General features: G+C 42.6%; 1 protein-coding gene across 1 annotated transcript in view; it reads left to right on the plus strand.

Moving 5' to 3' along the window:
• ITPR2 (inositol 1,4,5-trisphosphate receptor type 2) overlaps window positions 1–12,693 on the plus strand; it is a 340,554-nt gene that overhangs the window by 35,874 nt on the left and 291,987 nt on the right. The window contains exon 2 of the mRNA XM_075004401.1: window positions 9,165–9,235. Coding sequence (XP_074860502.1) covers window positions 9,165–9,235 — 71 coding nt within the window. The remainder of the gene's footprint in view (window positions 1–9,164; window positions 9,236–12,693) is intronic.

The raw sequence follows: 12,693 nt of genomic DNA on the forward strand, positions 1-12,693 counted from the left end.
ATGAAGTCACTGGGTTCTCAAAACAGTTGCTCACTGAAATAAATAGGAAAACTTCCATCAGGTTCAGTGAGAGCAGGAGTAGGACCCAGATAAGAGATCCACATAGTCATGTTGCTTTCAAAATCTGATTTCATAATGTCTAAATGCAGGGGATGTAAGTGAAGGTCCAACATCCTAACTGTTTTCCAGAGCACAGATGGTATATTTTAAACTGCATTGAATTATAATTCAGCTTAATAACTACAGTTCAAAATGGGTGTACAGCATTCATTCATACGTATTATACATAAAACAAAGACATTTATTATGTTCTAAAGGAACCTGAACAAATAAAAATCATGCCATATTCAGGCTGAAGATTCCTTCATTTCCTATAAGTAGCCAACATGTGCAGAACTGAAATGGAATCATGTTGTACCTGCTATGTACTATATTACAAATACAGTACAATGCAGTATTGTCCGTTTCCAGAGTGCAAAAGAATAAAGCTATTAACCTTATTAAAGCTTGCCAAAAGTTCTTGATATAGTGGCTAAAATAGTTACTTTATAATGTAGGTGTTTATTTTATACAGTTAGCTGCGGCATATTGTTTAATGTAGATCACTAGTTCTCTCAGTGACATTTGTAATGTTTTATTTGTGACATTTGCACTACACAACAAAATCAGATCATGCCTCTGAAAGGAGTTAAAAAGCTCTGAACCTGAAAGGTGCTTAGCAAGTGCACAGAACATGAATAATTTGTTTAAAAACCCACTGTGGCTATTGAACAAGCTTCAGAGTCTTCTATGAGTAAGAAACCAACAGATGCTTTTTATCTTTTTATTGATGAAATGTAGGCAACGAATATTCATTCTGTGCTTAAAGTAACAGAAAGCTGTGCTAGTCTATATACTATCAAAACAAAAAAGCAGTCAAGTAGCACTTTAAAGACTAATAAAATAATTTATTAAGTGAGCTTTTATGGGACAGACCCACTTTTTCAGACCATAGCCATACCAGAACAGACTCAATATTTAAGGCACAGAGAACCAAAAACAGTAATCAAGGTGGACAAATGAGAAAAAAATTATCAAGGTGAGCAAATCAGAGAGTAGAGGGGCAGAAGAGGAGGGGAAGTCAAGAATTAGATTAAGCCAAGTATGCAAAAGAGCCCCTATAGCGACCCAGAAAATTCTCATCCCGGTTCAAACCACTTGTTAATGTGTCGAATTTGAATATAAAAGAGTTCAGCAGCCTCTCTTTCAAGAGTGTTGTGAAAATACCTCTTCAGTAACAGTAATTTAAGAGTTTTCATGTTACTGAAGAGGAATTTTCACAACACTCTTGAAAGAGAGACTGCTGAACTCTTTTATATTCAAATTCGACACATTAACAAGTGGTTTGAACCGGGATGGGAATTTTCTGGGTCACTATAGGGGCTTGTTTGCATATTTGGCTTAATTTAATTCTTGACTCCCTCCCATCTTCTGCCCCTCTACTCTCTGATTTTCTCACCTTGATAATTTTTTTCTCATTTGTCCACCTTGATTACTGTTTTTGGTTCTCTGTGCCTTAAATATTGAGTCTGTTCTGGTATGGCTATGGTCTGAAGAAGTGGGTCTGTCCCACCAAAGCTCACCTAATAAATTATTTTGTTAGTCTTTAAAGTGCTACTTGGCTGCTTTTTCTGTTATGCTGAAAGTAAGTGCTTTATGTTTGGGAGGCATATATTTTGACTGTAGAGGCACAGTCAGTGCTTTCATAATCAGCATAAATAATAAGCAAATGATTAGTGAACTTTTTAAAATAGACACATGAGCATTCATTAGATGTAGCACAATTTCCCTATGTTATATGGACAAATTGGAAACAAGCCCAGGTTTTGTGTGGTGTTGCAAGATCTTTTGCAAGCGAGGAAGTGATCAATGGCTAAAGCATTGGGATGAGATTCAGCAGATACGGTTTCATTTCCCAGCACTACTACAGACTTCTGTGTCACCTTTAGCAGGTCACTTAATCTTTCTATGCCTCAATGTTGCATCTGGAAAGTGTGAGTGATAACACTTCCTTTTTCCTACCCTGTATGTCTCTGGTCTGCTTAGATCAAAAGCCCATCATTACAAGGACTTTTTCTTTCTATGTGCCTGTACAGTGCTTGTGAGACCCTCAACAGGAGTGGGGCCTTTAGGGAATCTTAATTAACAATGAAGGACCTGAGTTTTGGGATAGAAATCAATTATGCAAATGTAAATATATGGAACAGACAGTTTAAAATTAATTGTAATTTCCCACGCTATTGAACTAGAACTAAAATCTCTTGTTTCTTGCACATGCTGAACACTGACCCATCAGTGGGCAGCTGTGAGCTGTAGGAAAGTCAGTTGTTGTGAGAGTGCAAATTCAGGGTTGGTTCCTATTCGCCTCCGCCACCCCTTCACTCCAGTCTTAGCAGGAGCCCCATCCCAGTCCCATCTGTTTTACAGGAGTTAGTCCCCCTTGCCTATACCTTGTACACATTTACACATAAAAATTAGGTGCAAAATACCTTTCTGCTCATTTGCTAGTGTTTTGTGCTGACTTTGTGGGTTTGAATGTCTGGGACTCGAGTGAATTGGGCCCTTTGTTTTTTCTCTGATAGAACACCAGAGAACCAGGAGGCATGGATTAGCATGTTGAACATGGCTTCTCCTCCCCAGGTATTCTCCCCTTACTCTTTCAAGCCTCTGGACTGGTTTGGCTCTTCAATTCCTCCATCTCCTTTTATGGATGCTGTACCATCCATCTTAGATACTTGTATATGGCCCCCATAGCCATTAGCCTCTTACACCTCAAAATGTATAATGCATTTATCCTCACAATCCCTCTGCAAGGCTGAGAAATACTGATGCCCCCATTGTACAACTGGGGAACTGAGGCCCTGTGGAGCTAACCGTATAAGTTGATCAGACAGGTAAAGATAGGAGAAAAGTATTACTATATCCACTTTCTAGAGCGAGAGAGATTTAATGGCTTGCTCAGGGTCACTCAGCAACTCTGTGGCTGAGCTTGAACCTGGGTCTCAGGCTGTCACTTCCATCACTGGATCATCCACCCTCTCCTATCCCAGTCTGGGGAGGCTGAGGCATTTTGTATCTATGACTGGCATTGCTAGTGCATAAGCATCTTCATTCCTGGGGAATGAGCTTCCTCCATTGGAAGATCTAAAAGATTCCCATTTGAGAAATCATTTATTTTAAAATAGTTTGTTAGATTGGAAGGGAGAGAGCTCTCTGCCTGTTGTATGGTGGGTAGTGTCACACGTGTATTCAACTGGATATTGGGCTGCAAAACCAAGAGTGTTGCACGTGTAATTGAGAAATCTTGTATGCAGTGTGAGGGCCAATTAATCTGTGATGCAAATGCATTTACATTAGCGATAACTGTTGTAATTAATTACTGTAACTTCATGTCATTTATCTTTATACTTTTCCCAGAGCATACAAAAGAAAGTGACTAAAATTTAATTATAGTTTACTTTATATTATGTTTCAGTACTTATATTGTGAGATTCCACTTCGATTAACAAATGACTGTGTAGAGGGTGCTTGGCATTAGGTAGAAAGCACACTCAGGACCCTGCAGGATCTAGGCCTTAAGCCGACTGTGTTACTTTGCGGTGGTGATATAGGTCTATAATGGAGAAGGTAACATTCTCCCTATAGTTAGACCTGCAGTTGAGATCTTAGACGAGCATCCTTGAAAATTGCACCCCAAATCTCCTCCTACGTATGGTGCTGGTTCTGAAATCCATGGAGAAGATGGTTGGATTAGTTTTGAGACTATAGAAATAGCTTTTTATCATTTTTGCAAATACAGCACGGTAAAATCTCAGGAGTTATGAACATCTCAAGGCTGGCGGTTGTTCATAACTCGAACAAAACATTATGGTTGTTCTTTTTAAAAAAAAGTTTCCAGCTGAACATGAACTTAATACAGCTTTGAAACTTTAAGCATAAAGATGATGGTTTTTAACCATCTTAATCGGACAAGAACAGAAACGGGTTCCTTATCTTATCAAATCTTTTTTTTATTTTTGAACTCTCTCTTTTATCGGTAGTTTACATTTAATACTGTACTGTGTTTGGTTTTTTGGCTCTGCTGCTGCCTGATAGTATATTTCCAGGATGGGTGTGGTTGACGAGTCAGCACCTAATGCTGCAGTTCTCCTGCACCTGTACTCTGTTTCTGTGTCTATTCTCTTCCTCTTCCAAATTTTGAACATAGGTGGGTTTGGATCTTGGCTCCTACAAGTCGTTTAAAAGGGCAGAGGTAGGTGAATGTCCATAGGATAAGATATCCTTTTGCTGTCATTGAGCAGAGGAATCCACTGGTTGATGGTCCTGTGCAAGAACAGAAGATATTTTGCAGCAGAGGAGGCCTTAAACTCTGCCTCCAAGTTCCTGGGGGCTCCCTGCACTGCAGCTGGGAACGAGCCTCCCAGCCTAGGAGTGGGGGCTGAGCTAGTATGCTAAAAATAACAGTGTGGATGTTTCAGCGTCACTGGGGGCTTGGGATAGTCAGCTGAGCACAGCACTGAGGGAGCCAGAAGGTGGGCTTGAGCTTGGCTGGCTAGTCAGAGCCTCCACTAGTGCTGAAACATCCAAGTTACTATTTTAGCATGCTAGCTCAAACCCTAACATGAGTCTGAGACATTTAACTCTGTACTGGAAGCTTCCAAGAGCAGGGAGCCGGGTGTCACTCTGGCAGGCACTGCCCTTATTGATTTGCAGTCGATTTTTCTTCCCCCCCCTCCACGCGCCATTATGGCTAACCCAGAGCTGTTCTAGGAAAACTTTAAGGGAAGTCTGTGCCCTACTGTCAGTTTGTTTATAGAAAATGGGCTGCTGATCCCCATAGGTTTTTTGTTCTTTTGGGAACAAAAGCAAATCTGAGCAGCCTGATCTTGTTCCATATGCCAGTGAAATGCTTGTCCGTGCATTAATTGTGTTACCATAGTACTTAGAAGTCCTTATCTCACTGATCAGGACCCAATCGTGCTACAGGGTGTGCAAACACTGTCTGCACCAGAGAGCTTAAAATCTAAGTATAAGAGAAGAGACAAAAAGTGGAGATGGATAGGAGAATACAAGGAAGCAATGGGACAACATTGGTCAGCGTAACAGGCTGTGATCTCAACTCATGAGCAGCCTGATGGTGGGAAGATTCACATGCATGTTGAGAGCTTGCCCTAAGTCCCCTCATAGGCAACGGAACCGCTACCATCAAGTTGGGTCTTATCATTTGAATGAACTAGATAATTGGGCTAGGCAGGGTCTGATTTTAATTGGCAGATGTCAGCAAACTTTTTCAGCTAGTACAGTACACTCTTACGTATCTGGTATTCTATCATCTGGAACTCTCAAATAACTGGCATTTTCACCGTAAGTACATGTTAGTTACGTTTTCCATAAGTACAGGATAGTGAAAGTAAATTCAAACACAGCAAATACAGTATAAGTTTACAGTGTACAATACTGCTGCGGTTGGTAAATAAAGCATTCTGCATACATTTCTGGTTCTTTATATCCAATCTTAGTTTTCTTTATTGTTCTGCATTGTGAGGTACAGTATACCCTTGATTTAATGGACTAATGAGGCATGGGGGGTCCGTTAAACGAGAATGTTTGTTAAATATAAGGGTTTACTGGAGCTGCCTCACCGCATGCGGCTGGAGGAGCTGCCGCTGTGGAGCGGCCACGAGGCAGTGGTAAGTCCCTTCGTTTTTTGTTTTGTTTTTTTTTTTACTGGGGGGAGGGCTTGGGAACAAGGGGGTTGTCCGTTGTTCCCGAATCCCACTAAATCAGGGTCTGTAAAATTGAGGGTTTACGGTATACCTCTCTATTATCCAGAATATTTGAATATCCAGCAACTGCCTGTTCCCGGGGCCGCCAGGTATAAGTTTACTGTTCCTGGAAGTTGATTAAAAAAATATTTGTAGAGCCAGTGCTGCTGCCTTCGCTCCCCACTGGCCTGTGTCTGCAAGAGTCAGGATTCCCCAGCCCTGAAGTAGCATAGAAAGCCTGTCATGGCCCTGCTAGCTTACTCTTGTGATAACAGGGCTGGCAACAACTGATGATCTGCAAGCAGTCTGGCTGGAATGACCAGGGCAAGGTGGGAGGGCGGCCTGTCTCTGGGGCGGGGCCGAGAGCAGAAGGGCATGGCTTAAGGCAGTCATCCCTGCCCCCCTGTGTTCACTGAGGGCTGTGTGCTTTGGTTGCAGTGGCCCTGGAGCGCCGAGCCCCTTTGAAATGCCAGGCCTGCGGGCAACTGCACCTTTATCCCCCCTCCCAGATGGTGGGTCTGCCTGTGGGCACCAGATGTGGGGAAGGCTTGCTCATTCACCAGTCATTACGCCCCCTGGGGCTGGAGGATTCAGCAGCACACCAGGGCTGATAGCTTAGTGTTGTCCTTGCTGGGGCCTGTGCTCACCTGAACAAGGAGTGCAGCTTCACCTTACCTTGCACCGTGGTTTCTTGGGCCCCTCGCAGAGAACCCCTGCATCCCTGCTGCTCTAACACTTAACCTTCCCCACTCTAATTTCCAACAGCTGTAAAAATAAATAGTTTAAAATCTTTTAAAAATAACAATTAAAAATAAAAAAACCTTAAAGAGGAAAAGTAACAGAGTAAGCCATGCTAGTCTGGCTATGGTCTGAAGAAGTGGGTCTGTCCCACGAAAGCTCACCTAATAAACTATTTTGCTAGTCTTTAAAGTGCTATTTGACTGCTTTTTGTTTTTAAAGAGGAAAAGTAGATATTAATCATCAAAATGAGAAGGAAATCAAAGTGAATTCTGCCATACCTACAAGTATTGCTTTGTCTTATGCCTTCTCCCAGAAAAGCTTCTGGAATGACTATCAGCTGCTGATAGGGTAGCAGAATTTACTTAAATTATTTTCCTGTGTTATTGTTTTAAATAAGCAGTTTATTTACCCTAGACTTCCTGAAGGCAAATTGAATAAGTTTATAAAGAATAGTACTAGAGTTAATAGTTTTTCTATTAAAAGGGTTTATAATCATTTTTAAACTTGTACTTGTAAAATGTCATGACAACCTCTTTGTTTTTCTGAGTAAAGACAGGCTAATGTGGTTCATGTGAAAATGCATTCTGATGGTCTGTGACCAAAGATTCACACCTACATTTCACACTGTTCTATTTAGGGGGAAGAATGGAAATTATAAAAACAAAATATTAAGACAAAAGAATCAAGAAAGATAAATGCTGTAGTGATCCTGAGCCTGTAATCCTTTAATTGAATGGTAGTGCAGCTTGTCAAAACAGCAGTCGATCAAGTTTAAAAGTAACTTATATATGTCTAAGGCTACATTTTCTTGGTGGCACCAATTTATGTATCCCTATTAGGTGGCATATATAATGTAGCAGAAGATTTACCTGTTATTGCTCAGGTTCTTTAGGGCATAGGCTGGATTGAGGGGGATGCAGGGATTTGGAGATGTGAGGGGCTGAGGGTAGGAAGATGTGGATATGGGGGCTTCAGGAGTCAGGGTAGGGTATGGGGCAACCCCAGGGATGGTCCAGGTTTCTGTAGCAAGCTGTTGTGGTGATGGTGTACTTGCTTGCTGCCCCCTGTGTTCATGCTGAGAGTGGGCTTCTGTGAGGTGGTAGTCTAGGTGTGGCTGGATGAGGTGGAGATCCAAGTGGTGGGTGACTCATTTGAGGTGGTGCAGGAGGAGTGGAGCTTGGGCGGGGAGGGTGAAGTTTGTCAGGAGGGTCTAAGTATGAGGGGATTTGGATGCCCAGGGTCTGGGCAGATGGAGGAGTTGCTCCCCTTGTGTGGCTCCCCGCATGCATCTGAGGAGCAATGGATGCAGGAAGCTGGGGAGAAATTTAGAGGTGGGTCTGATGCAATCCCAGATGCATGCAGTGGGAGGGGAAGTCCCATCTTCCACAGCCCAGCTGGAACTAGCAGCTGAGCCCAGCTCAGGGTAGAAGCCACCAGCTGTCTCTTCCCCAGTTCTGCCACCTGTCCTATAGTGATTTACCTCTCTGCTGGTTGTCCCAGGTACTCAAATCATACTGCTGGCCAGGACTGCATGATCGGTTTTGTGGCATCCCTTTGCTTCCTCATCAGGAAGTCATTTTCTTGCAGGGAAGCAAAGAAAGCTACAGGGGACATGATCTCTGTGTGTTCAATGGTGCAGAATTCCCCCAGGAGTAACACAGAGTATTGTCTTTTGTATGGCAGCATCATTGTGATCATTCTAGTATATGTGCACCCTTCCACTGCTTCTAGTGGTTGGACTGTCAGACCTGCCTGAGTTTGTGCTGTCATTTGGCCTTCAAGTAGGTGCAGCCTATGGATCGTTTGAAGCATCATGTGAGCAAGCGTTCACTTTTGTAAAGGGCTGTCCAGAATATAGCCAATATGTCACTATCCTGAGAGTTTATCGGTGTCGTTGTGTGTTTCCCCAAGAACATTTGAAAGAAATATTGGGAAACAGCAAGTCACCAGAATGCTTACATCTCATTCATGTAAACTGAGGCTGGGGATGAACTCCTGCATCACCAAGGAGCCCCATTCCAGCTGTCGACTGAGGTGCTCTGAGTGTTTGTAGAGATTGGCTTGCATCGACCTGCTTGCAGAACTGAGGCCAAAGTTAGCAAGTTGTGCTTGGAATGTAGCACTTTAAACCCTTTTTTTTATGATGCAAACATAGGACCTCCAGCCTGCCTCTTCAACGCTAATTTAAAGTCTAATGAACTCAGTGGAACTCTTTTGTCTGTATGCTTTGGATCCGGAAACTTTGAGATCTGAGAGCTGCCCAGAGAGACCATGTTTATTATTCAGGGTTAATGCACTGCAGCAAATGAAAGCTAAGAGTTTTGCACATAATATCAACATGCACATTACACTGAAAGGGACTTTAACCAGCTGTAAATGAAGCGGGAACGAAATAGCCAGTTTTTGAATTAGTGCTATAAAAGAAACTTGCTTATGCAAGGAGAGAGCAATGGTATTTTTCTTCATTGTGCTGATGTAGCAGAGGCGTGGTTTTTTCTATGTTATTGATTTGAAAGAGAAATATACTACCTTGTTACCTTAAGTGTCATATGCATGTTAATGTAGACATAGCCATGAACACAGTCAAAATAACAGTATGAAACATGTTTTTTCCCCTAGGTTAGTGGATGACAGGTGTGTGGTGCAGCCAGAGGCAGGTGACCTTGCCAACCCCCCCAAGAAATTCAGAGGTAAGTGTCTGTCTGAGAAACTGAGGGTGATTTTTTTTTTTTTATATTTCACACATCGAGGCTAATGCTGAATCTGTAGTTCACGAAACTGATATACATTCTACTCCCTTGGGCAAAGATGTGCATCACAATACAATGTAAATCTCACAATTAGCCAGTGCTGTAGGACTGGGCCCCCAGCTCTTGAAGTTGCAGTATGAATGAAAAACTAATATACAACACAGACAGGTAAAGAACATTAAGAACAGTTGGAAATATGGGGAGAAGGGTCAGTTTTCATTTTAACTGAGGCCCATTCACACAGCTTTGTAAATGTTAGACCACCAAGCACTTTAAGACCCCTATTGCAAATAGGAGAGAAGCAGATGATGATCAGAACTACCAAAAATGACAGGTATTCCTCTCTCTCTTTTTTTTTTTTTTTAAAGAGTGCAATTTTGGGTTCATTTCTGTCAAAGATTTCCCTTTTTTTTTTGGTCCAGCTCTACCTATGACCTTTCTTACTTCAATTCTGTGAACATATGAATATGAATAAAACTAGTATTTTGGGGGTCATATTTTTTCTTATGCTTAATTTTCGTGCTGATTTAATGTGAAAGGATGCGCTGGCCAAATACGATTTCTGTTCTTTTAAGAAAATTTTATTTCAAAATAAGTATTTTAAATGCAGCTCTACATTCTGTGCACCTGTGGTGAGAGGGAAATGGAACCTTTTTAGTGCCTTGTCCACTCTTGAAATTACCTTAGAGTTCAGCCATTGATGTAACTGTACGAAAGTAAGCCTAAAGTTTCCTGGTACAGAATCCATTGAAGTTGATCGATAGTAGGAGCTGTAAAAGAGGGGAGTGCTACCAGGAGTATAGATCCTTATGCAGCCTATCCTAGGGTGAACTGTTAGGAAGTATCACAAATTGGGATGGGTAATTGCCTATTTAAGACAAAACCCCTAATATTGGGGTGTTTTTGATGATATTGGGACATCTGATTATCCTACTCTGTCCTGTTCACCTAACCTGCAACCAAGGCTCCTATCACCTTCCTCTGTCCCATCCCCCTCTTCTCTCTAGTTTCTCCTCTCAGGTGCTGCTCCCCATACCCTTTTCTTGCCCCTCACTGGCTACTTCTTCATGCTGCCCTCTGGCAATGTTTCCCTCTCTCTTCTGCTGCCAACCCCTTTCTGGCTCCTGCAACCCCCCCACCCACCTCCATCCCCTTCCGAACCTCCCATGCATTCTAAGCCAGGCTGTTTCTTCTTTCTCCTTGCTGCCTGGGCACAGTAGGGAGGGGCCCTGAAAGCACAGGAGAGTCTCCTGCTCTCACTTCCAGTACATTGCAACCACAGCATCTGAGAGCCATAGTTGCAGGGAAAGTCCTGCTGAGCTCCTGCATCCCTGGGATTACACATGCTCAGTGGCCGTGCAGGGAGAGCTCACATGGAGCCTGATAAAGAGGAGCTGTGAGAGGTTTGAGTATGCTCAAGGAAAAAGGAATCTGCTCGGTGTAGACAGAATTTAGCAACCAAGGTCTTACGTTGTTGCACGTGTGCGGCGGAGACATCATTTTCCCAGTCTCATAAATGGCTGCACCGTTTTAAGGGAAACTTAAAATGCATGAATAAAACTCAACTTTAGGCAGACGCATGGCATGAAAAACTGAAGCCTGAATGGTTAACGTTTGGCAAAGTTATCAGCAACTGACGACAAGGGCTCTGATAATATGAAGTGTTGGGCAACTTGAACTGTAGGTATTGCTGCTTGCATGGACTGTGCTGTTATCACTGGTGGCTGAAATAGGGATGTATTTTTACAAGCCAAGGAAGCATAAGAAAGGCACGTTTCTCAGAGAGAGTAACATGGGTGAACCATGTTTTTTGTTTTTCAGCCTCACCAGTTTTTCTGTTTGCATTAACAAGCTGAGTTTTTCTAGTTTCCACGACAGTGCCTCTCCTATAGTGTTAGCACATTTCAAAACTGAGTACTGTGCTGCAGGCCTGAATTGAAGACGTGTCTCAAAGTGATGTACATTTGTTTGTGTGATTGCTTTCTCTTTTAGGGTGGGTGGCGGCTGCGTTAAGTTTCTGTGTCTGATCAGCTGGGTCTGAGTGTTGTTCAGTTAAACAAAGCTGTGGTTGCCTTTCCTTTTGGGGCTATTTATATACACCATGTGCCACATTCTGCTCTCAGTCACAGCGGTGTAAGTCTAGAGTAACTCCACTGATGTCTGTGGAGTCCCGTGAGGCTTACACCAGCCTGAAAGAGAACAGAATGTGCTCCCATGTTCTGTTTTCTGTAGGCTGTTGTCTAGTCAGAAGTGGTTTTAGTATCTTGTGGTTGAATTATGCCCGATCACATCAGGTGTAGTGTGCTCTCCTTTCCTACTGACATGAAAGGATATTGAGGGGACTCAACACCTTGATGGAGGTGCCCAGCACCTTACAGGATTAGCCTCCTAGTAGTTATGAAAGGAGGTGAATTGCCAGCCCAAAAGTTCTCCTGTTTGTCCTCAGAACAGGTACAGCGTAGGCAGCAGAAGTGAAAGCTTCCTCAAACTGCAACCTCTGCTACGTGTTAAATAAGTTAGTGCAGTGGTTCCCACCCTTGGGTCCACAAGGGTGTTGTAAGGAGTCTGTGGCAGGGGGGAGAAGATAAACATAATTTTAGAAAATAAGTGTTAAATGAATTGCAAAGTTACAATCTATTTTAAATTAAATATCTTCTAATAATGTTATTAATTGCTGTCTGAAAATCTGTGTTGTGGCTTCCTTTTTCATTTAATGAAGTGTACGTAGCAGCTCAAATTGGCTTTGATTGGGGGTCTGCGAACAGTTTTGGGAGGTTGGTTGGGGGATCCACACTGCGGACAAGGTTGGGAACCACTGAGTTAGTGTGGTATCTCCCCTAAGAAATACTTGTAGCCTCCAGTAGTCAGCAATATAATCTAGGGCTGTGTCCACACTACAAAAATAACTTTGATGTAGAGCATCTACGCACACCCTACTTCAAAGCTAAACTTCGAAATAGGGCACTGCTCCATTCCCGGGAATGGAGTAAGGACTTCAAAATTGGGTTCCCTACTTCAAAGTAAGAGAAAATGTGTGTGTAGACTCTCTAGTGGCTACTTTGAAGTAGTGCCTAACTTCAGAGTTAACTTTGAAGTTAGTCCCTAGTGTAGACACACCCTAGATGTAATAGATCAGAATTAAAAACATAGCACAAATTTGGCAACACTGAGAGTGTGTCTACACTTGGGAATAAAGATGAATTTGTTTAAGTTGAATTTTTAACACAGGATTTTATAAAGTTGGGGTTGAGTATCCTGGCCAGCTAAGAAAGTTGATTTAGTTTGTCCACACGAGGGTGTCTGAGTCCGACTGTGGACACGATGCATTCTGGGCACCTCTCCCACAGTTCTTGCACCCCATTGCATTTTGGGATTTTGTGCCGGTGTCTTAGTGGAGA

The sequence above is a fragment of the Carettochelys insculpta genome, chromosome 1, assembly GCF_033958435.1.
Source record: "Carettochelys insculpta isolate YL-2023 chromosome 1, ASM3395843v1, whole genome shotgun sequence".
NCBI lineage: Eukaryota > Metazoa > Chordata > Testudines > Carettochelyidae > Carettochelys > Carettochelys insculpta.